The following is a 26,263-nucleotide window of genomic DNA, read 5'->3' as shown; positions in this document are numbered from 1 at the left end:
CCTTTTTACACACCGTTATCATTGTTACGTCAAGTGTTAAACATTCCAGTATTTGTATATAATCTTCAACACTTCCCGCATTACGTATGTTTGTGGAAGGGGAAAATGCACGCAAATTAATAAAACATCTGTAAATGACGTGTTTCAGTGATAAATAAATACTTTCTGGAAGTTCTAATATCTACAGGCGCTGAGAGGTATACGCTGTGATCACATTATATTTTGAAAATTGTATTTAGTCAAAAAATTATATGGTATTTTTGTCAGTGTATATTTAAAAGGTTTTTCGTCGCTTTTTGAATAAGGTTTAGATATTAAAGATTAGGAATGCACACGAAAAAACAACAAAACAGATAGCATAAGTGATAAATGCCGATAAGTAGAAAATAAATTATAATATGGAGCCTAACGAGTCTTTCAAAAATGAGCGTACATTCGAAATATTAAAACAAATTGTTTTCGATGTAAAAACAATCATGAATAATTAACAAAAACAACATACCGTATTCATTTATATAATGTGGTATTTGTAACAACAGATAATGCATTATGTCCGGAAACTCTTAAAGTCCGACTAAACCCTGTGACCCTTTCATTGACCCCAAAAAGTGTGTACTTTTTGAAGATAACTCCTCGTTAACTGGTAAGATAAGGACGTGTTTGTTTCGCAATACTGACCAATAATGAACATCCGACGACGGATGCGAAATTCTTGACAAATAGCTTTAAAATTACTTGGCAATAATTATTTTCCACTCATTTTCTAATGGTGGTGATTTGTTTAGAGAAAAGGTAATTTGTTTATGGTAGAAATCATCTAAACAAATAGATGACAGTATGGAAAAGATTTCATATAGCGTACACATGAACTAATAACGTAGAACCACGTGTGCTTAGACAATCTCTTACAAAATACCATCATTATTAATTGTGTATCGTTCACTTAACCCGGAAGTGGCAGAATCGGATTAGAAAATTAGCAGTATTAATGCTCCCATACGTAATGAAATGCTAAGTACATCTTTAATAAATCTGTGGAAACACAGAACGCAACTAAAGAAAATGATGATAGACTTGGGTTAACTGAGCCTGTTCGTGAGTGGTAATGAAAAAATTCAACACCCTTCAGGCCACCCAGCAGAACTTTATCATAGATGGACATTGAATGAACTAAATGATCCCAAAGAACTTGGTAACTGAATTTGTCAGTTAAGTTGCTCAGTTGCCTGAAGATTTTCATTAAGGAAAGAAGATTTTTTGAACTGTGATCCCCATATTAATTGATTTTGCAAGAAATGCACGCAACTTTAAAACATCTAATGATTTAGTTAAAATACTTCTAATTCGAGTATCTTAAGCGTAATTACGCTGTGTCACTATTATATTTTACAAAATGGGATTAGTAAAATTGAAGGTAGTTTTTGTCTATTGCAAATTTAAAAACTTTTTCGTCCGTTTTGAATAAGTTTGAAAAACTTAAAGATTCACTCAACGAAAATAAAACAAAATTGCAAAGTGATAAATGCCATAACGTCAGAAATATTTTAATATACCTAACATTTTCAAAAGACGAAGAAACATCAAAACATATTTGGTAAAACAATATAATAAACACAAAAAAAAACGTATTCATTTTTCTTGGTTGTCAACTAATATGCATTTTTCGAAATCAAAGTCATAACCTGTGACATTTGACAAAAATAGTGTACGAAGATAATCTGTTAACTGTTCTGTAATTTTGCAATACTGACCATTTAAAAAGACACAATCCTTGGAAGAACTTTAAAACTACTCAAATATTTTCCCCCAATTTATCAAAGTGTGAATTGTTAGAAATAAGAATTTATTGTGTAAACATCAACAATTTTGTTAAAGATTTATAACTACACTGACCTTTAAGTAGTAAATTCTTCTTTGAAACCACATTAAATTGTGTATCTTCATAAGAATCAACATTAGAAATTTACATTTTGTCCAACAATCAATGCTAAGTCCTTTGAAAAACGTGAAAACAAACCAACTATAAAAAAGGAAAAATAATTGAAAAAAAAATTATTGGCCCCAGTAGTGGACATTGAATAACCTAAGACCCCTTGTAACTGAATTTGCAGTAACAGTAAGATTTATGAGAATTGAATGATCTCCAAACTAATGAATTTCCAATTATTGTTACGACCTTTAATACCTTATAAAAATGGACGACGCAGATGGTAAGTATTATACTGTACACAGTTGTAAGTATTGAAATGGTCGAACACCACTTAATCTAACTGTTCTTTATTTCATATAATATCCATCTTTGAGTTACTTGATAACGCTATTTCGACAATTCTGGAATATCATATTTTCAGAGACTCATATGCCAATAAAAACATGTCACTACCATACAAAGAAAAGAAAACGGAGTTTTAACTTTTATATAGGAAAGTTACGACTCCTTTTCGCTTTTTTAATGTCTCTTTTCTAGACATAAAATGATTACACCATTAATTTTGTTTAACGTGCAACAGGATCATAAAGATATCGATACAATGATATCAATACATACTGAAATGCAGTAGAGTAAAAGAAAATATGATGCTATTGAGAAAGGGCACGAGGAATAATGGAAGAAAGGACTATTTATATTTGGACTACTTGTGGCTAGACATGCATATGCTCATATTTAATTTGGTGGTGATCAGGCTAATACGTTTCAAATCTACAAGTAGTATTTTAAACCCGGAAGTGACAGAATCAGATTCAAAACTTGAATAGTACTAATGCTACGCAATGAAAGGTTAAGTACGTCTTTAAAAAATCCTGTGGAAAGCAAGAACGCAAAGACGTAAAATGATAACAGGCTGGGTTTAACTGTGTCTGTTCGTGAATGGTAATGACACAATTCAGTACCCTTCAGGCCACCAAGCAGACCTTTATCATAGATGCACATTGAATGAACTAAATGATCCCAAAGAACTATGTCTGAATTTATAAGTTCAGTTGCTTGAAGATTTGCATTTAGGAATGAAGGTTTTCTTGATTTGTGATTTCCCTTATATCAGTTGAATGTTCCTACTTATATGTTATGCAACGAAGCATTTGTTATTCGCCAGTTACAGCATTACTCAAATACAAATATTCATGTAAAATTGTACAAGAAGTTCGACATTGGACATTGGAATAGAGAATGACATTGAACATTCAAAGCGTAAAGCTGGCGAAAAGTTGAGCATTCGACATTGAACATTCGAAACAAGAACTACATTGGACATTCAAACCCGGAACGACATTGGACATTCAACCCCAGAACGACATTGGAACGACATTGGACATTCAAACCCAGAACGACATTGGACATTTGAATCCAGAAACTTACATTGAAAATTAAAACCCAGGACGACATTGTACATTCAAACCTAGAACGACATTGGTCATTCAAACCCAGAACGACACTGTACATATAATTCAGAACGATATTGGACATTCAAACCAAGAACGACATTGTAGGGATAATACACGTTTTTTTTGTGTGTGTATTAAATCTGCAGAAGCCCGCGGGATTGTTTGTGACAGAGACCAAAGGTCGAGGTCACAAACATATCCCAAGGGCTTCTGCAGACGTTAATACAAAAACAAACGTGTATTGTCGCTATTCTTGCATAAAAAACATTACACGACGACTAAATGCATTGTTTTCATATGTGATGACATTACGATTCCGGTACAGTTTTTAATTACCATTCTGTTGTTCTTGGAAACGGTAAACATGTTTTAAATATCCATAACCAGGGCCCAGAAATCCAAAAGCATGTAATGAAGGTTTTTAACCGTTTTTTTTAATCTGTCATTATTACAAACATAAAATTACCCATATTTTACATATCACTTAAAAATTTGGTAAACAGGAACACAATTTCAAAAGTAATAACTTTACAATCGAATTATTTTGAGTACGAACACATTTGGAGTACGGATGAGTACGAACGTAGTGACAAGCTTTCAAATGTTTTATCCCGTAATTCTTCGCGAAATTAGATAAAAACAATCCGACTGATACTTACAAAAATCGTTAAAATGATTCCTAAAAACAAACAATTGCGCAAGTTACACGCATTTCTTATACATTCACGCTTATCAACAAAAAATGAATCGACTCCGACTTCTAAAAGGGGTGTAAACAAGGGTGGAGCGAGTACGTACATTTTTGGGGGTAGTGCGTTTGGTTTTGGTAACTGATACAGCAAAACATTCTATGGATTAGTTTGCATCTTTTATGCTACAAGAAGAGAATATTATGGAAGAATCAAGACGTAGATACCAGATGTCAATCTGCGCAGAAATACATATATACATCCCTGACAAAGCATTTCAAAAATAAAAATCATTTATTAACAGCACGTGAATTGCCTTGTTTGCACACGATTTTTCTCCCGTTATTACATGGGCGGATCAAGTAAAAAAAGTAGTATGCAAGAATGTAGGGATAACGCATGATTTTTCGTGTTACAACATCTACTTCTGAAAATGTTATAACACGAAATGAACATGCGCTAACGCTATTCTAGCATAAAACGCGTAAAAACTGATAAAAGAATACAATGCCACTCAACGTCATTAAATTTCCATGAAATGCGCGGGAATGTCTGAGCTGTTTTTTACGTTGACGTCATTTCGTTTTGAATTATCCGTTTTGGGGCCAAATGACGTTTACGCTTTGCCACGGAATGCGCATATATAAAAACGTGTTATAACAGCACGCGAGCGCGAGAATCTCTCTGTTAACACACGTTTTCTCTCCTGTTAAAACACCCCCGAAAAGTGACAAAAACAGCAGTTTTATGCTAGAGTAGAATGATTATTCGAATTCAGAATGACATTGGATATGTTTCGTATGTTTAATTTGCACGCTTTGCATGTCCTATGTTTTTCATTGTTCCAATGCTCAATGTCGAATGTCTCGCCAACTTCACATATTTTTTAATGGACGACACATGGTAAGTATTAAAGAAAGTTACGATGCATTAAATACAACTCCTTATTGTTAATTTCAGTGTCTTTTTTCGACTAATTTTTATTTAGCGTGCGATGGGATCATACAGATACATAGTGAAATGCAGAAGAGTAAAAGAAAAGTCGATGCTATTGAGAAAGGGCAAGAGTAAGGGAAGAAAGCACTATTTATATTTTGACTACTTGTAATCAGACCTGCATATATTCACATTTGATTTGGAAGTGCTAAGCCTAATACCTGTTAGCATTTTAAACTGAGTTTTATGAACTTTGTTTGAGGAAAAAAAAATGTACATAGGCAAACGTTTATGCTAATAACAAAAAAAATCTCTGTTCTTAACTATAAATTTATTTCATATAGTTACCTGAAAACTAAATATATAGATATATTTCGGAAAATCGTAAGCATCGTTCTTGAAAATTTTCACAGGGTCATTTCGATGACGAACTTTCTTTCAAAATTTTTACATTTTAAGGATCGTTTGATTATTGGACAATTTCCTGGATAGTACATAGCCTTGCCAAGGACATATATGTTTATATAGCCACATGGAAGTATGGTTTGTTCAGAACCAGAATCACAAAATTGCCCTTCCTCGGTAATTCATGTGTTGCGTTGGCAATCGCTACTGTTGTTTCAGAACAATCTACTTAACAGCAGTTATCAGCAACATTAAATCGCCTCTTTTGGATGCACGCACGTATTGTGTGTACAAGTTAGGGTTGGTTTGATAGTGCACATTCAATGCATGCGTACACTTGATGTAGACCATAGTTCTGAATCATCCCTGATATCAATGTGTTTTTTTCATTTCTACTATCAAGGGAAACAATCGATTTTTCCGATCTGGCTTAACAATCAAGGGACAATACTTTTCCGCACACTGTCTGGACAAGATAATAATAATTTACGGAGATTTACTGCTGTTTAATGACTGGATGTGTGTTTTTGTTTTGTTTTGAATTTAGACGTGTACACACCTTATTTGGACTTCTAACTAATCTATGAATCCTAATATGATAATACTAGAAGATCAAATTTGGTAAATATACCAGCCAATATGCAATAACAAATTAATCCTTATTTTTACATTTTAAACTCGCCCACGGTAAATTGTAATCTACCGCAAATTGCAAGAATTCCAGCAAAATACAGTCCTAATTTTATTTTAAAATATACTTAGTCTAAACCACATTTAAAAGATGAAAATCGTTAGTCATTAACTTTAAAAGAATGAATTTAAGCTAAAATTGAATGCTCCCTTTGAAATATTACCTTTAACGATTCCGCACGAAATTTCCGAACGACACCAATTCGTATATATATTCAAGTTGATGTTTTGAAATTTAAACAAAATCGCGCGTTAAGTTTCACGGAGTTCGGAAAACAAGAGTTTGAACAAGAAGTTACGAAGTGTCAGTCAGGTAGCCTTTTCCTTCACATGAATTTAAAAGTATGACAGAAAATAAAAACAAAATAAGATAAAATAGATAAACACTGCGTAAATAGCAGTATACAATAGCACAAAATACGTTTATAACATTCCTGCAAATAAAGTCAAGAGTCCTACATACTGTGTGTGGAAATAAACGTTTTACATTCTTTCCATACAAAATATCAAATAAAATATTTATGTACATGTATTTAGAATAAGTTTATTTTTTAAAAATATATTTTTACATTGGTTAGGCCGATGACAATCACGTACGGTTACATGACTGTGTGATACCACATTGAATTCCAACACAGATAGTGGCATTCTTTTGAATGCACGTGCATTTTTTATCGTTCTCTTTCATTTTTTTCTGATATTATCCCTATATCATGACAATTCGAATTATTTGTTTTTACTTTCTTTTATCTTGTCGAATAAGGTATTTACCACCATAATACTCATTTTACCAAAAACCTCAAATATCAGTGTTACTATGTTTAAATCGAAAAGCACGATACATGATCGTATCATTAAATTTTATTCATATTTCCTACATGATTTTAAACTGCATTAAAACCACTACCGTTTGTTATCAGATAACAACTATGTCACACAGTTGTTCCCACCCAGGATTCCTTATGAAATTATATTTTTAAGTATGTAAGTATACATATTGTAAGATAATACATATCAAAAGAGCTGAAATTATTCGTATTAAAACGTATATATAAAGTAGAGACTATTAAATATATTTGCTTTTGCCATGTACTATTGAGTGTTTAAAGTGTTAATTACATACATTATTCTTTATCTGCATTCACTGAAGCAGCCAGTCTCGTCAAATGTCAACCCGTACGTACCTTATAAGTTATTTTAAAAGAAGCGTAACGGGGACTTCTTACTCCATACTTATATGTTGTCACGTGATTGTTAATTGAAACTTCAGACCTAGTCTGGCTACCGACTAGATAATCATTCTTATTTTAGAAAAAAATAATTCTGTAAAAAATTCTGACTTCATCAGTCTTGGCTCTGATTATCTATGTTTTGAGAAGACAAGGGACATAATTATACAAAATCTGAATAGCCTCAGGAGTTATCTCCTTTGAACAAAACATACGGTCTGAACACAGACTACTTCAGACTATACAGTATATTTGTTTAGAGTTTATGTTAATCACGATTATAATTCGAGCTGTAGAGCTGGAAAGCAATATATCACAGACAGTACTTCTATCTTAGACTGTAAGAGATCATTGGCTTATAATGTTAACAGTGAAGTATTACTCAAATTTTGTACATTAATACAATAATTTTGGCAATTACTTTCATAATACTAAAGTATAGATATGAATGTTCTCAGACATATAGACAAACTTGCTTTTTAAACATTACAAAATTTACAAAAAAGAATCAAATAGTGAACACATTACATTTCAATCATTTAACGAATTCTATCCATTTTGGAAAGTCACAAAAATACAGTTAACTGTTGCAATCTGTTTTTATTCAACGAGCAGCTGTCAATGATAAGGATGCAAATGTGTTGGCATTGAATTTTACATAAATACGGTCAAATATCAAACCAAATTTAAATTCGTTTCAAGAATATTCGGATAATGAAGTTATTACATTTTCGTCACGATTTTCCTGTATTTGGAAATTCTTTGCATTTTTAAAAAAAATAATGTTTTGTTGGGTTTAACGGCGCACTGACACAATTACAGAATCTCTAATCAAGCTATAATAACATTTTTTTGCTATTATAAACATTCACATTTGTTTTGTTTTCATCTGAACAAAATCTTACTATAAATTCCTCTGAAAAGAAGAACTATTTATTTACTGGGTAACGAGTCTAGACACTGGAATGATACGGAATCAGACTTCCACTTAGTGCAATACGGATTAGGATTTCTTTCCTTGTGAACTAGAAGCCATATTTTTACAAAATGCTGACCTAAACCTAAGTATATAGTACATATAATGAAACGGTGCATTGAATTGACAGAATGAGTCGAAGTTTTGAAATTTACAAGCGTTCAACTTTTTTTCAACTGTTTTTGCATAAGTTCCTCTTAAACTGGCCATACTTGGGATACGTGTCTAAATTGTGTCATTGTTGGATAGCATATGTTATTTTTAATATCGTTTAAACTTGATTTGCCTGGTTTTATATTTTCAATTTTTTTTTCAGCCGAGAACAAACCCGCCCCGTAAATGACAAAAGCGCGTCTATTCGCCAAACCGTATTTAAGTGAGAACTCAGTTTGCACGAGATATAACGAGATATAACGATCAAACTGGACACGACATTCTTCAGTAATACTCCCTACTTGTATACTTAAGTCATCATACACAGATTTATCTCCTGTTTGAATGTTTATAATTCTTTGTTTATGTAATTTCAAATACTACGCCCCTTGAAAAAAGTGATAAGTACACTTTCAATTTCTATCCTTAGCTGATAAGAGAAGATGTGAAACTATTTGATAAATGTGTAAATGATCTTCTTAAATTTAATCAACTCCCTAAAATTTCATAGGAATGACGCTTTTAAAAGTATATTGTTTTCATTCAGATCTCATTTTTGCGTTAAAATTGGTAGGGACCAGATCAATGGTTTCATTTAACGTGATATAAAATGTAAGAAATATTTAAAAATTCCAGATTTGAAATGCAACCAGCATGACAGATTGTATCATGATATTGCGGTAAAGATAAAATGTTGTATTCTCTAAGTTATTTGCTACTATGTTACATCTTCTTTTAGTGAATTATTGGAATATACGAGTGAAATGTCTAGTGTTTTTTACATTGAACAATCAAAAATGTATTTTGTTGACGGTAATTTATAAAATCGATGTTAAAACAAGATAAAGATATTATTTTGTTTTACTTGTAAGATATTACGTGAACAACATAGCTTACATTTCAACTTGCGGCTATGCCACTCCTGAAAATATTGAAAGTGATGTCCACTTGGAGAAAGATATTTAAATTTTACACTGAAGCAAACAAATATCCTCTCTACGGATGATCTAGTGTAGTTCATATCCTACCATCTCCCATCGTCCAGTTCTCAAAGCCCGATATTATCCTACTATCCTACCAACATCATCCTACCATCCTTCTAACATACCACCGCCATCTTACTATCCTACCAACATCATCATACCATCCTTCTAACATACCACCGCCATCTTACTATCCTACCATCATCATCATACCATCCTTCTAACATACCACCGCCATCTTACTATCCTACCAACATCATCAAACCATCCTTCTAACATACCACCGCCATCTTACTATCCTACCAACATCATCATACCATCCTTCTAACATACCACCGCCATCTTACTATCCTACCAGCATCATCATACCATCCTTCTAACATACCACCGCCATCTTACTATCCTACCCACATCATCATACCATCCTTCTAACATACCACCGCCATCTTACTATCCTACCAACATCATCATACCATCCTTCTAACATACCACCGCCATCTTACTATCCTACCAACATCATCATACCATCCTTCTAACATACCACCGCCATCTTACTATCCTACCAACATCATCATACCATCCTTCTAACATACCACCGCCATCTTACTACCCTACCATCCTATGATCGCGATTTATTCTCCAGGTGAGGAATCTATTCGGCTGGTTGACGGAAGGTCGGTGGTTTTACCCAGATGCACGTTCAAGCTTGAAACAGGGCTCGAAGGGGCACATGCTGTCTTCTTCCCACACACCAAAAGCTTGAAAGTCGCCACATGACCAAAGCATTGTCGATGTGACACTAATCCCAACAATAATAAAAATAGTACCACCTCGCTTTGATAACTTGGCTCCGGCCATGATCTGTTCTTTTGGCTTTTCTCAAACAATGGAAGTAACTCCAGCAGATACTTTTGAACGTGAACGACTATTTGATTACCTCCCTTAGCAAACTAAATTTATCTAGTACAAATCTGCTTAGTGTTATCATAATTTTTCGTAAATTCAAACAGAAGGTTCATTTTTTCTTGTAATATTGTTTCATTAACTGGTAAAGCGATTCAATTTTTTTATACGACCGTGTGTTTTTTTCAGTTTAAGTTATGGAAAAAAACATATTCATCTTAAAGGAAACTTGAATATTCTATTTTTATATTTGAACATTAAAAAAAACACACGAGACAACAACTGTTGATATGAAAGACAGTATCAAATACCTGTATCTTTCACTAAAATATTTTCTTTATATATTAACTTCAATTGAACAATATTCTCATCAAATTTATTTAACTTTACTAAATATTGCAAACTGTGTATGTAGAGCTACAGTCATAGTTAAATGTCTTTCAGTAGCAGTCGATTGTTAAGAAAACTTCCAGTCTATTACTGACTGTACACATTTATACTTGGTTTACATGCATGTACTTCTTTAAAACGCACCAGACACTGTTTGGTGTAACGGCTACAACGCGACAAGCAGTGTTTTGTGTAAAGGCTACCACGTACTAGACTTTGTCTTTTGTAAAGGCTACGGCGCACCAGATAATGCTTAGTGCAAAGGCTACAGCGCACCTGGTAATGTTTAGTGTAAAGGCTACGACGCTCCAGGTTATGTTTAGTGTAAAGGCTACTACGCACCAGGTAATGTTTAGTGTAAAGGCTACTACGCACCAGCTAATGTTTAGTGTAAAGGCTACGACGCTGCAGGTTATGTTTAGTGTAAAGGCTACGATGAACCAGGTAATGTTTAGTGTAAAGGCTCAATGCTCCAGGTAATATTTAGTGTAAAGGCTACGACGTTCCAGGTTATGTTTAGTGTAAAGGCTACGACACACAGGTAATGTTTAGTGTAAAGGCTACTACGCATCAGCTAATATTAAGTGTAAAGGCTACGACGCTGCAGGTTATGTTTAGTGTAAAGGCTACGACACACCAAGTAATGTTTAGTGTAAAGGCTACGATGAACCAGGTAATGTTTAGTGTAAAGGCTACGACACACCAGGTAATGTTTAGTGTAAAGGCTACGATGCACCAGCTAATGTTAAGTGTAAAGGCTACGATGCACCAGGTAATGATTAGTGTAAAGGCTACGATGCACCAGGTAATGTTTAGTGTAAAGGCTACTACACACCAGCTAATGTTAAGTGTAAAGGCTACGATGCACCAGGTAATGTTTAGTGTATAGGCTACGATGCACCAGGTAATGTTTAGTGTAAAGGCTACGACACACAGGTAATGTTTAATGTAAAGGCTACGACACACATGTAATGTTTAGTGTAAAGGCTGCGATGCACCAGGTAATGTTTAGTGTAAATGCTACGATGTACCAGGTAATGTTTAGTGTAAAGGCTACAACGCACCATTTACTGCTTGGTGTAAAGGCTGCAACTCAGCAGGCAGTGTTTTGTGTAAAGCTACGACGTACCAGGCTTTGGCTTATGTAAAGGCTACGACGTACCAGGCAATATTTGTTGTAAAGGCCGAGACGCACCAGGCAATGTTTGGTATTAAAGCTACGATGTACCATGTACTGTTTGGTGTAAAGGCTACAACGTTCCATTTAAAGATTTGTGTAAAGGCTACTGCGTACCAAACGGTGTTCATTGTTAATAATACAACGACAAAATCTTGATATTATCTATTTCTGTTAAAGGCTCATCACAAAAAAATATTTCCTTTGAGCAACGATCGAAACAGTCCCTTTTTAAATCAATTCTGATCCCTACCTGTACAAAAAATATGTAGTGATTTAGTGTTAATTTTTGATAGATTGATTCCTGTTGTTTACATTGTCCATAACCAACCATTTCATATAAACGCCTAGTAAAGTAATCATTTAGGCCATGTTACATTATGTTATGTTAGCTACAATTTTATAAATGTATCATAGTCCTTGCAGTTTTAAAACAGGGCATCGAACTCAATTTTCAGCCAGTCTAAGACACAGTCACTCAGTTTCATTGCTCAAGATTATGTACGTGGGTAATGTATCCATAATTATCCTTATCTTCCCCCACCCTCAACACAACCACCACACCCCACAAAAAAAGAAACATGTGAAAAAAGGGTTAAGACTCGATAGCAGAGAATTTATGAAATGTACAAACCCGCCCGAATAAACCTTTTCCAGATACCAAAATAAAAAATATTCTAGTCTGCAAAAAAGGAAAAATGTTTTCTTAACAGCCATTTCTTTGTTTTAACTAGCAGGCAGGTCACTTACCATGTCTGATTTTTCAACTTGCATCTCGTTCACCTTATAAACAACATTGAAGGTACCGAACCTGGAAACAGAAAAACAATAGTGACGTATCGCATGCTTGTGGAATATTACATAATTAATTATACAAGTCTCATATTCTCAAATAATGTATTTACACGAGGTTCAAATTATTCTTGTTAACCTTTACCCTGCTAAATTTCTAAAATGGACTGGTCCATCATTCAGTTTGGGCAGTACCATTTATTTTTCGAAGAGGTGTTCACTGAAAACTTACTGACTGAATAGCGAACAGTGTACTTGGTCTGCACCAATCACTTGCCGCCAGCAGGTTAAAGGTTAAACTATGAAACATACTGGTTACCTCACTGAAAATTAGTCCATTTTATTTGTGACCGTACATTTTAACGAGGTCTTAAGTTAGAAATTGTCATTTCATTAGCATTATAAAATTTGTCGACAATGTATGAACGAAAAGATAACTGAAAACTGATAAAAATATATAAAGTAAATAATGAAATGAAAAAAAAACAAACCAGATTGAAACTCTCTTTTTTTATCTACATATAAAACTCAACCAGTACAGAAGTTTACAGACTGAATTAAGTCAAAGTGCAAATTAATAAATATTGCGGGCGACAGATTTTATCACAAGACTAACCATTTACAGTCCTCAGATTCCGTAGTTATACTAATCAGGAATAAAAATTTCGCTGTCGCCAACATCAGTTTTAAGATAAACATGTAAGTTTAATAATGATGCTACACATCTGTGGTAATGTTTTGGGTTTACTCTAGTTACATAAGATTCTGACATAATGGTATATTATACTTTAAATTAGAATATTTTGACACTTGCATACCATATACTGGGAGCTAAACGTAGTATACATAGGGACTTGTTTTCTAGACGCGAAAGTGATTTACGTGTTTCAAATACAAACAGCGCAACTCAGCCTAAAGACTCAAAACTATTTGGCAGTTGTTTAAAGTGCAGGTTATAATTTTGTTCAGCAAACACATTTACAAGAATATGGTATTCGGAATAATAAAAACAGGTTGTTAACGATTTAGATTAACGGTTGTGGCGAAAAATGATATACAAAACAGGAACTTAATGAACAGCCATACCAATGAAATTGTTAGAAATAGACAAAATAATTTCCAAAGGTAAAAGAGGAATGCTTATAAAATAAACTTCTGAAATAGTCTGAGAGCAGCCAATGAGTAGTGTAGAGGCAAATTTAGAAAATCAACTTTTCTTAAAATATTTTTGAATTTTTCTTAAAGATTTGCAAATTTAAAATTTAGATACATTTTGAAAAATACAAAACATTAACGCATTTTGAAAATACATACTCTTTCAGCAAACCCATTAGAAAAAGATATCCGTGCAACACAAGTAAAAGGCAAGATTCTGATATGAGAAAGTAATGGTCGCGAGCCGTGGTAACTGTGAAAATACTGGTTGTAAAAGATAACAAGGTAATGATTCACCCAAGCAACAAAAATGACCAAATTACCTGGGCGAGATTGTCTTAACATTAAGACAAGAGAGATAAATTAGGCTTTGTACTATCTTTGTTTAAACCCAAATTTATTGACCATTTGCCACTTTTTCACTGTTAAAAGAAAATGTACAACTGGAAGTGTGTTTAGTTTGAAAATTAATTTGTAACATGCATGAACCACCAAGTAAGGTAAATTTATTTAATGTGCAGCTTTTTTCGTCATCCAATAAAAATGCTTTATTTGATTTTTTCTTCGCTCTAAATTCCATAGAATGGCTAAAAACCTAAATTATTATATTCAGATCATAGTACGCTCTATGGGCCGATTTTCAAACAGTAAAAGTTTCCTGTCGTTCATAGAACGTATTATGAACTGATAAACTTTGCCATTCATCTCTACCAACAATCAATCTGTGCAAAACATTACACAGCCCTATCACATACAAATGAATACTTAAAATTATCTGTAAAAGTTGTCCCATTTCCGTTTCAAAGGAAATAAAAATAGATATTTGATGAAAACCACGTTAAACCTATGTGAAATTTCAGCACTGGGACATTATTGCAAATGCATCAAAACGAAGATACGTAAACAGTTCTTTCAAAATGGTAAGTTTCAAAGGCGTTGAAATGTCCCAATATGTTGCGCCTTTATGCAGCCCTTTTCCACAGTTCAAGTCGTATAACAGTAAATTTACAACCGTTTTGTCGAGTAATATACGTACAGTGGCACAGAGGTGACACAGATGTTTTTTTTTTTATATTAATACGGGCGCACGTAATAACTAATACGTGCGCACGTACTAGTACAAAAAAAACACATCAGCGCACATACTAGTACGTGCGCACGAACTAGTATAAAACATCTTCGCACGTAAAACCTATTACGTGTAAAACCTATTACGTGCGTACGTATTACTTTATACGTACGAAGATGTTTTTTTTTATATCAATATGTGCGGAGATGTTGTTTTTAAACTAATACGTACGCTGATGTTTTTATATTTATACGTGCGCAAGTAATAAGTAATAACGTATTAGTTATTACATGCGCACGTATTAATATAAAAAAACATCCATATCACCTCTGTGCCACCGTATATACGTGTTTTATAGGCTGTTCAATTTTTATGTAAAACAACCTTTTCTTTCTGTTTTTGGTGTTGTTTGAATTGTTTACAAACGTGGAAACGCTTATTTAGTGCTTCTGAAGTAATTTTATGCATGTACATAATGAACTAGTCATTCTTGAATATGATCAGAACTTTGACTTTCACCATTTTGTGTTCCCTGTAATGCCATGAGAAACTGAGAAAGATATGCCAAGATTGCGCTGCAATATCTGTATTCGCTGCGTCATCGTATTGTCTAATCTTTTATAGGCGAGCTCCGTCATAACACAGGCAATGCTTAGACATTGAATACCACCTGCCTTATTTTAAATTCGATCTATTTACTTAGCAAGGGATAAGATAAATAATGATATTTGTCAAGCAATCAATTGCATGATGTACTTTACTTTATATACAAAGAAAATGTCTAAGGGAAATAGTGGTGTATTACAACATGATGTTAAGCAACCGTTAGAGGAAAACCAATGATCATTTTTTTCTGCTGAAAGTGCTTAAATTCGTGTTACCTTATACAATTTTAAGTATATATCGATGTTTGACAAGTTGTCTTATTCTGTAAAAAGGATTATCAAGATTCTGGCACTAGCGTTGCTCTACCAATTCGATCGAGGTAGAGAACCCATGATGACATTCGGCAATTTTTGTTCGTTCTCGTATTCTCCGTAAGCGATTTCGGCATTTTCTGAGTTTCTGTTATGTCCGAAAATTGTCGAAATCGCTTACGATTTGTTTGTTTGTTTTGGGTTTAACGCCATTTTTCAACACTATTTCAGTCATGTAACGGCGGGCAGTTAACCTAACCAGTGTTCCTTGATTCTGTACCGGTACAAAACTGTTCTCCGCAAGTAAATGCCAACTTCCCCACATGAATTATCAGAGGGGAAGAACGAATGATTTCAGACACAATGTATTTTATCAAATCGTCACGGAGAACAAACGCTCCGCCCGAGGATCGAACTCGCGATCCTCGATTGAAATACACGGTAATCGTGTAAATTTACACGGTAAGCGTGTAAATTTACACGATAACCGTGTATTATGGTATCGCTCGAGCGATTTCAGACTTTTGACCCAAACGGTACGTCATACTCGATACTGACCTAAGCGGGCGGACGAAATCGCTTACGAAGGATAAGTTATCGCACGGAAATAGCCAATTGTCTTTACTGGTACATTACCTTAAAAATAATTCTTATCTCGATTTCGTTTTAATCATGGTCTCACGAGCAGATGAAGAATTTTTTTACAAAAATTCAACTTTCAAACGCCTAGGGAAGCAAGAAGACATTGAAATAATTCCAAATAAAAAAATTATCGTCTGTAGAATACTTCAATAGGATAATAAATATTCCCAAAAGATGAATATAATGACTACAGACGAAAGAATAAGATATGTATCATAGGTTTTTACTTATTTCGTTCAGTAACTGTATGCCGTAAAAGGAGACTGATAGTGGTGTTTTTGAATCGCCAATGGAAGCATTAATTCTTCATTTTAAATAAATAACTCTTATAACTAAGCATTACTTCTTCATTTTAAATAAATAACTGTTATATCTTTGTAAAGAGAAAAGAATGACAAACACTTCAGTAGGATAATAAATAGTGTGCGTAATTCTAATAAAAACAATATATGTTTTTAAAAAAAATTCCTTCTTTGTTTCTATTGGAAAATATCAACCAGATAAAAATCGATATCGCCTAGCCAGGCGTTTTCAAGGGGCGTAATTTTACCAATACGACGGCGAACACGACCTTATTGTTGATCATGTCACGTTTTCTAGCAATTTCTTATCTGTACAGTTCCTTCTCTGTCATCTTTCTTATTTGTCTGAACTATTTTTTACCTTGAACTTATGTAGGTATAATGCTACAACACATATTAATTTCTTACTTTGTTACGAATTCGTTATTTATACTACGACATCTTTTAGCCTTTGTTACCTTACCATTTTTTCCAGTTCTTTATTTTGTTTGGCGAACTCTCAGGAGGATGGTTAGTTCTCGTATTGGTGTCATTAATCGTCACACGCCTCTCCCTTTGTGCCGATGGTTTTGCAATTTCTGTTAACCCAGATGGCTTATCTGACTTTGATACACATCCATTTAACTTGGCTACCACACCTGGATCCACCTTCTTCTCTGAGGTGTCGGGAATGTGGTTATATTTTGGGAGAACACCGTTCATGGTAACCTGAGCGCTTGCAGAACGGTTTACCATTGTGTAAATAGAAGATAATGTGTTCTTTTGAAGTTTGATGCGGATTTCGTTGAGAACCCGTCTACTTATCGACCTGACTCGACAAGATGGCGGAAGGTGTTACGTGCGTTCCTCTGTTGATGACAAAAGTAAATGCACAAATATTAGGTCATAATGACATCAAAAGTGACAAACAATTTGCATTACTTAGCTTTACAAATGATTAATAGTTTTAAACTGTTAGTCGCATAACTGTATGTACGTCTGATAACCCAGTCTTTATTTATTCTTTTAACAAATTATTGATAATGTTACTAACTCGGTCAACGCCAATTAAATAACACAAATTAGCGGGTTTTAATGCATACACATTGGGTTTGTGTTTTATGGACAAAGCATAATTTACAAACGGCTACCTTAGAGCCATAGTTTGAACGTTCTTAAGGTGTTTCTACCAAGAAAGAAACCCGGAAATAAAGAAAAATGTCCCTCCGCCATGCCAACAGAAAAATGTAATACTTGACAAAATATTGATGATCCTGGGATAGGCGGGAGCTTGATGATGAAATTACACCCATTAATTGTTTAGCCTAGCTTCGATGGTTATGTATGCGGGCCAGGTGGGGGCAGGAGAGAGTAACACAACGTAATGTGTCTTACTTTCGGTTCAGATACTTAGTAATGCAAATATTAAACAGGCTGGTCAGCTGTTTCGATCAATATGTATTTTAAGATCGTTTAATCATTGTGAAAACTGACACTATAGATAATTCACAATTTTTCCAGTTGTCAGCAAAGTACCAAAAACATATTAGATATACAAAATGTGAGTATATTGTATCATAACTGCTTTTTAGAGAGGTCGATGTAAGGATTTATAGACATGGAAAAAGCAATTTTGACCGAACTTAAAAGGCATTTATCACTTTACTGTTAAGTTAAACTACTAGTAATTGATATGAGAAAAGTAAAGACATTTGCAGCGGTTTGTGATTTGTCAAATATTGGTCTTCAGTTGTGTAATGTCACCTTAATATGACTTAAGAATGTTATGACGTCACTGCTAGATGTCAATACGTGTTATATACTCCAATTTCTAGTCAAAACAACTTTTTACCACTGATCATGTGATTATGTTTAGTTTAATAATGGAAATGACTTTTTCCATAGATTTAACAATAATGGAATTTCAGCATTGTTGCACCTCAAAATGGTAGCAACGCATTTCGGTAGTCACCACCAAAATGCGGCCGAATTTTGGTAGCCACTACCAAAATGCGTTACACTCAACGCAATTTGGTGGTTTACAAAAATGTAGTACCAAAATGAGTTGGAGATGTAAATATCCAACGCAAAACGGTATTAATAATAATCTCATGATTGTGATGAATGGACACTATTATTTCAAAGAGAGTCATGATGGCATTTAGTCGCTCATCCGACCTTGACCTTTTGACCTTGAAAATATAACGGTCCAAGATTCAGTCTAGCAGGACCATTGGAACACACGTGAGAGAGGTCAATGCACACACAGAACCACCATTTTCATGCGTTGTCCGGGGAGGACCCTAAACAACCACTCGCATGAATACACCAAAATAAAATCTATATCTAACGACGAAGAATTTAGTTTTTCGAAAATTATTCGAGTAAGCCTACGCCCACATTTTACCATTCTTTTGCGTTGTGTTTCAAAAATATCTGTGGTGGACTCTCGAAACCCCTCACCTTTAAAGAGAAAAAATCTTTTTTGCCATTTATGTTTATGTTGGATGTTTTAAAAACTATCTAGGTGGAGCACCCACGTGCCATCCCCACATTTATACTTCGTTCTACAGAATTCAACATTTTCGTGCTTTAAAAAATCTCGGTGGACTATCCCTCCGACAACACTAACATACTGAAACAACAAAACAATACAGTGTTGTTGCATAGGAAGCGTCGTTTGAGGCCCATTGAACCACATGCTCAGGAATCTAGATTTTGGTTGTTTTTATACGAAAACTATATCCCGGGAGAGGAACTCCGAACCCTTTCCCCCACCATTTTTATAGGAGACATTCCCTCCTTTATGCGTTATGTAAAAATGAGCACAACCCCTGATGCAGAAAAAAAAACTACCAAAATACGTTCCATTCCATGATTCTTAACACATCACATGTATCCTTGCAATGCATTTTGTCGCTACCAAAACTCGGCCGAATTTCGGTAGTGACTACCAAAATGCGTTGCTACCATTTTGAGGTGTAACACAGCATAAATAATCTTTTCTATACTTTGTAAGTAACATTCCAACATGTGACCATTTACGATTTGTAACTGCTGCATATTATGTCCACATTTTTGATGTCTTTGACTTATTTGTCATTAACATGTCAGTTGAAATATCACAATTTATTGAATACCTAGTATATAAATTCTGTCAAAAATACATACGACTTACATTCACAAGTAAATACGAAAATGCAGAAAAAAACCGTATTGTACCTTTTGTATTGTATGTTGCCGAACTATTTTCATTAAATAGGGATATCCTGACACAGTTAATAGAACACAAAAACTACACTCAGTTCTATTTTAACATCGATAAACATTGAAGATTTCGTCCGTTAACAAAACAACAAAAAAGTAAAAGGGTCATTGCTTGATCTTGGATATTGTATTCGGCTCTCGTGGATTTGCCAGATCGGATCAAGCGCCTCGTCTGATCCGACCTAGCAAAATCCACTTGGGTCGAATACAACATCCAAGATCAATCTACTATTATGATAATTTTATCATATTTGTTGTTGTTTCAACTTCAGCACATTATTCTTTTAAATACTCTCAGATTGTTTTATACATACTTCCATACTCTTTGGATACCCGATCTCTATTCAAATTTTTTATCTTTTGATGGTGGAAGAAGACCCTAGTTTCCCTTCCAGACATAATTTCAGGAATGAGAAAGTACCTTTCGAACCCACAGCGTAAGCAGCAAGTGATTCTAAGTCAGCGACGTTAACCACTTGGTCTCTCCCCCCCCCCCCCCCCCCCCTCTCTCTCTCTCTCTCTCTCTCCTTTGCATATGAAAAGTTTTACTGAGTTTTAACTGAATAGTGTATATTATTGTATATCATATCTGTACTTTTGAGAAAACTTTTGATCCACTTAGTTAACACACAATAATAAAAAATAATTTAATGAGGGCGTACGTTGTTAATGCGACCAAGCCATATGTTCCGAATCCCGCTTAGTCATATGTTCCGAACCTGGCCGAGTCATATGTTCCGAATCCCGAACCCGACCGTCATATGTTCCGAACCCGGCCGAGTCATATGCTCTGCGCCCAGTCGAGTCATATGTTCTCAGCGATGAAGTCATTTATAACGTATCTCAATTTTATAGGTGTGTACATACTTAACTTTTATGATTTGGGCTGAGCAGTAAAACGTGCATGTTTTGTATAATAATAGACAAAAAAAAAACAACTTACCTCTAATTCCAGGATTTGACTTTCTCACGATGTTTTAGTTTCGGTGTCTGGTCCGAAAATAAGTGTGTCCTTGTCCTGTTTACTTCTTGTTAACACGAACACCCCAAATATTGTAATTTACATCCTGTAAAAAGGGAAAACTGAAGTTGCCAATAAGAATGATAAATGTATAACAAGGTACTTGATGTGATGTAGTTAGGAATACATGGTCGTTGTCGTGCACTTAATCTTCCGCCCAAGTCCTTTTTCCTCAATACGTTATCTTACGCAAATTGGAATAACTTAACTATAGTTAAATATCTAAAGTGTTAACATTAATAGAAACTGGTTTTAATGGTTGTATTCAAACGGAATGTGTCAAAAAGATTATCTAAAAACACATATTTATGAAAATTGAATAATTTTCATAGTGATTGGAAGGAATAATACATACATGTATAATACGGTATAAATATGCGTATAACGATATGTAACTGTATTTGGCCTAAAATGTCATGAATAATCATATTTAGTTACATTATGTAAATACTGGGTTAATGTTTGCCTAACTGCACGTAATAAAATATTAAACATGAAATAAGGTTTACCTTTCAAACAACAACTATATTCCTACATGATGCTACAAACAAAATAACAACATAAAATGCATTATAAATAAAGGATATTTTTTTTACACGTCACGCATACATTGTTTAACTCATTCGGTTTCACAGAACGATATATTACATAGATGGAAATAGATATAAAACTAATCTATTTAGGGTACAAACAATCTAAAGATTTTCGTAACCATAACTCTACGTCACATTTGAGCTCTGAATTTGTGCAGCGAAAACAACTTTAATAACAAACACAAGATAGCGGTTGATGGCGAACGGCAGTTGTTATAACATCAAATAGATTTCTCCACATCCGGACAAATACTCATAAAGATAGAAACCTTACTCACCGTTACAGTCACACCTGAAAGGGGACATATATCCTTACTCATCGTTACAGTCACACCTGAAAGGGGACATATATCCTTACTCACCGTTACAGTCACACCTGAAAGGTGACATATAGCCTTACTCACCGTTACAGTCACACCTGAAAGGTGACATATATCCTTACTCACCGTTACAGTCACACCTGAAAGGTGACATATATCCTTACTCACCGTTACAGTCACACCTGAAAGGTGACATATATCACTTACTCACACGTTCAGTACCTCGAGGGTGACATCACACCTGAAGGTGACATATCCTTACTCACACTTACAGTACAACCCTGAAAGGGGACATATACCTTAACTCACCGTTACAGTACACACCTGAAAGGACATTATAGCCTTACTCACGTTACAGTCACACCTGAAAGGTGACATATATCCTTACTCACCGTTACAGTCACACCTGAAAGGTGACATATATCCTTACTCACCGTTACAGTCACACCTGAAAGGTGACATATATCCTTACTCACCGTTACAGTCACACCTGAAAGGTGACCAGTCACACCTGAAAGGTGACATATATCCTTACTCACCGTTACAGTATTTGTGGGGCTGTAAGTCACTTAACTTTGCACAAACTTCAAGGATTTTTTTTCTGACGGAGAAATACCCCAGGTAACCATCCGTGCTGGCACCATTTCACTTTTAAGACAAACTCCTTGTAAATGTATTTCGATACCTTCAAATTCCCGAATTGGCATTATTTCTTGAACTGACACCAGTTATGTACAGGAAGCATATTTTAGGACAGTTGATCTTATACCCGGGCATGAAAAAAATTGTTTGCATTTTTAAAATAAATGCACATAAAATAAACGGTACATGTACACATATTCCTTACAGCTTCATAAATTTATTAGCTCAGTAATTATTTTGTATGTACTCTGCTGTAACAAAATTCAGTGTCATGTACAATTGTACCTGTAAGTTTATATTTCATTCATTGTATTGTAACAAACCATTTAAATCAATTATTTTTCTTACTGAAACATATCTACTGTGAAATCAGTCACAAAATTTCGTGGTTTTGCGCAAAACGGCAGATTAATTGGGATATAAATTCGTGGAATCTAACAATTATGTTTTCATAGTGTTTCATACATGCCCCCTGAATCATTACAGAGCCAAAACCCATCCTTTGCAGCAAGATCAAAATACTTGTCTTTATGATTGTATCGAGAACTTGTTAACGTCAGCAGATAATGGTCAGACCCTTTTCAGTTAAAATACTTCATAAAGACTGTAATTTGATTAACATCATTTTCTTCTTGTCATGGCCGAAGCAAACACGCAAAAAGTGAATACAAATATTGTTCTGTGTTTAAATAAAACGTTACAGGTTAACTACGTTTAGATTCTATTATTATAAAATGATTAACTAAAAATGCAGATATTATAGTGGCCTTTTATGAAGATTAATTTCATATGTTGCTTATACGTTGTACGTGAACAAAATGGCTGTTATTTGCATCTAATGATGAAATATTAATCACTGTCTCAACTCTAGGCCGTTTTTGAAAACTCTTTCATTTTCATGAGTTATGAATGCGAACAGCTGATAGTATTATCATTAGAACAATATTGCCTTGCCATTTATTCTATGCATGTCTCCATAATACAGAAAATATATGTGCGTTTATGCAATATTTCTTTCGAGTATGTAAAAAGTAACGTGTACACGAAATAGAACATATGTAAGTCTTTGGGTCAAGCTAACACGGAAAGGAAAATCTAATTCATAAAACAACGATATATGTAGCTAGGAGCTAGACAGTATGTAGCCACAGTGACGAATTGTCTACCATTCCACATTCATTCAATCAACCATACATCTGTGACTTAGGTAATTAACCAGATATGCCTGCAAGACGTTTAGTCCACGTCCAATTACCTTACCTGTTTTCTAATTTCAGAGTCACAAGCAACGTCTATTTGATATTGGTTACTCGAGGCACACAATAATGACTAATACGACTTTTCTTTAAACCACATTTCTAATGAATACAACACAAACTTATATTACAACTTTTGATACAAAATATATAAAGCTTATTTAGTTCAGAAACAATATCAGTCACAACAAAGTTTCATTAGATATTGCTTATATAAATATCAATATTGACATATCATTCATTCTGATGCTAATAAGAACGACTGATTTCTAAAGTAAGTATCTATCGTTGCATTTAAGAACAATATTTATAAAATCTGTAAGAAGATCCTTTAGAAGCATAAAATGCAACCGAGTAAATAATAGCATACTCGGTTTCATTGAGACTGTTTTCGAAAGGTAATGGAAAGTGCAACACCCCTAATGCCCCTAAGAGGAACTCTATCACACATGTATTGAATGGACTCCATGATCCCAAAGGACCAGAAAATAAGCCATTCTGCTTCAACATAATACTAGGCAAAAATTGACGTTGTTGCCCATATGTAATAGGCTATAGCCTTTTCAAAAATTACTGCACACCTAACTATCAACCATTGTATACGACTATACAGACTAGCTGAGATACAATGTATTTTGTCACAAAGGTCATTACTATAGTTCTTTTATATAAATATGTTAGAGGCCATCAAAAATTTTCCCCACTGACTTATATTAAAAACATTCCGACGAATACTGACTTCAAAAAACCGCTAAAATTTGTCAGAGATTATTAGAAATACAACCTAGACTGATTAAGTGAGGTACAAATGATCAAAGTTTATTGTAAACACTTTGAACTGGGCCGTTGAAGTCATATTTTGCATCATTTCAAATAAACGTCCAATATATAACAGTCGAATTCTTTTTTATAATACGTTTATGCATTCACACGTGTGCATGCACTAGAATATCTTAATGGGATGCCGAAATGAAAAATAGCTCAAAAAATAATCACTACTCAGCGTTATTGATTTTATAAATCACACGGCGTGGGGAACGTCAGATAATCATGATAATAGTTATAGGTTATTAGCTTTGTATCGGGAAATATGCACGAGTTCTTCAGCGGAAATATTGCGCGACTTTAGGAGCGCAATATTATTCCGCTGAAGAACGAGTGCATATTTTCCGATGCAAAGATAATAACCTTTTTATTACATACGCATCTATACGTATAAATATAATGTAAATATCATAAACATGTTCAATAGCCTGAGTAGGATTGGCAATACTGAAGAAAATAGAAAAAAATAGTGCAACAGCACACACTGAATTACGTCATGCACCCGATATGAAATTCAGACGTCAGTGTATGGAAAAATATTGACGTTTCCGGTACCAGTATAATTAAACGGGGAATAGAAACGAGTATGTAATAATGTGTTTTATTACATATTCGTTTCTATTCCCCGTTAAGTTACACTAGTACCGGAAACGTCAATATTTTGGAGAAGTACCGGAGAAGTAATATATCTATAACATCTCGGTTCCATACGAAAACCTGCTATATAGCAACATTTTTGCTGGAGTTATGGTCCCTTAAATGACAAAATTTGCTGATTTTAGCATTGTGAACATGACAGAGATCACATTTATGATTTGATTATGACCAAGCTTGCCTAGAAATTATATATCGTAGGAATTATATATCTTTTTTTCCTCGAAGAGTAGCCATATCACGCTATTTGTCTTAAGAATTATGACCCCTAAAATGGCAAAATCGCAGATTTAATAACATGTATAGTGTAGTATTACTCATGAGAGCGATAGTGGGCCATGACGACCCTCTTGTTGATAGAGGGATTTTACGGTTAGGTTAATATCTTGTATCGCTTCAGCAACAAATAATCAAGATCAAGGCAGTCTCAACTAGCATAGAAAGTCTTGTTAAAGCTGAACACTGGGTATATATACATCTACGTATACTTATAAATAGTGACTAGCTTGACTATTCGAGGACTGCCAATGGCTATTGTTCTGATCCTGATGTCGTCGGTGTCCGCGGGTTCGCTGCAAGATAGGTTTTTCGTTTTCATTTTGTTTATCTTTGTCAATTCGCATTACTTTAAACATAAAAAAACTTAAACTGACGACAAATGAAATATGTCCAACTTAAAACCCTGACGTGAACTTTATTAGATTATATTTACTATGTGAGATTTCTTGCCAGGCCTGGTGTCTGCATTCCTATGGAAACACTCTTATTTTGTATCTCTATAGGAACGGCACGAGTAGCTGGTGCAGTGGATAGTTTTGCAAATTACGAAACCGGCGGAGCGGGTTGAATTCCTAGTCAGGGCCGGAATTTCCAGAGATATTGTGTCTCTCATCCACCCAGTTAATACCTTACGT

General features: G+C 34.4%; 1 protein-coding gene across 2 annotated transcripts in view; it reads right to left on the bottom strand.

The window, feature by feature from the left end:
• The window catches only part of LOC128550657 (chitin synthase chs-2-like), a 44,654-nt gene extending 23,534 nt beyond the window's left edge, over positions 1–21,120 (bottom strand). The window contains exons 1-3 of one of the 2 annotated variants that reach the window (XM_053530119.1): positions 20,982–21,120; positions 17,256–17,640; positions 12,666–12,726 (exon numbers count right to left, since the gene is read on the bottom strand). In XM_053530119.1, coding sequence (XP_053386094.1) covers positions 12,666–12,726; positions 17,256–17,527 — 333 coding nt within the window. In that variant the 5' untranslated portion in view covers positions 17,528–17,640; positions 20,982–21,120. Of the gene's footprint in view, positions 1–12,665; positions 12,727–14,021; positions 14,106–17,255; positions 17,641–20,981 lie in introns of those variants that run through there. The other variant, XM_053530120.1, reaches the window with a different exon arrangement.
• Positions 21,121–26,263: the final 5,143 nt, after the last annotated feature.

This window comes from Mercenaria mercenaria, chromosome 18 (genome assembly GCF_021730395.1).
Source record: "Mercenaria mercenaria strain notata chromosome 18, MADL_Memer_1, whole genome shotgun sequence".
NCBI classification, from domain to species: Eukaryota; Metazoa; Mollusca; class Bivalvia; order Venerida; family Veneridae; genus Mercenaria; species Mercenaria mercenaria.
This window is presented reverse-complemented; position numbering and strand designations above follow the sequence as displayed.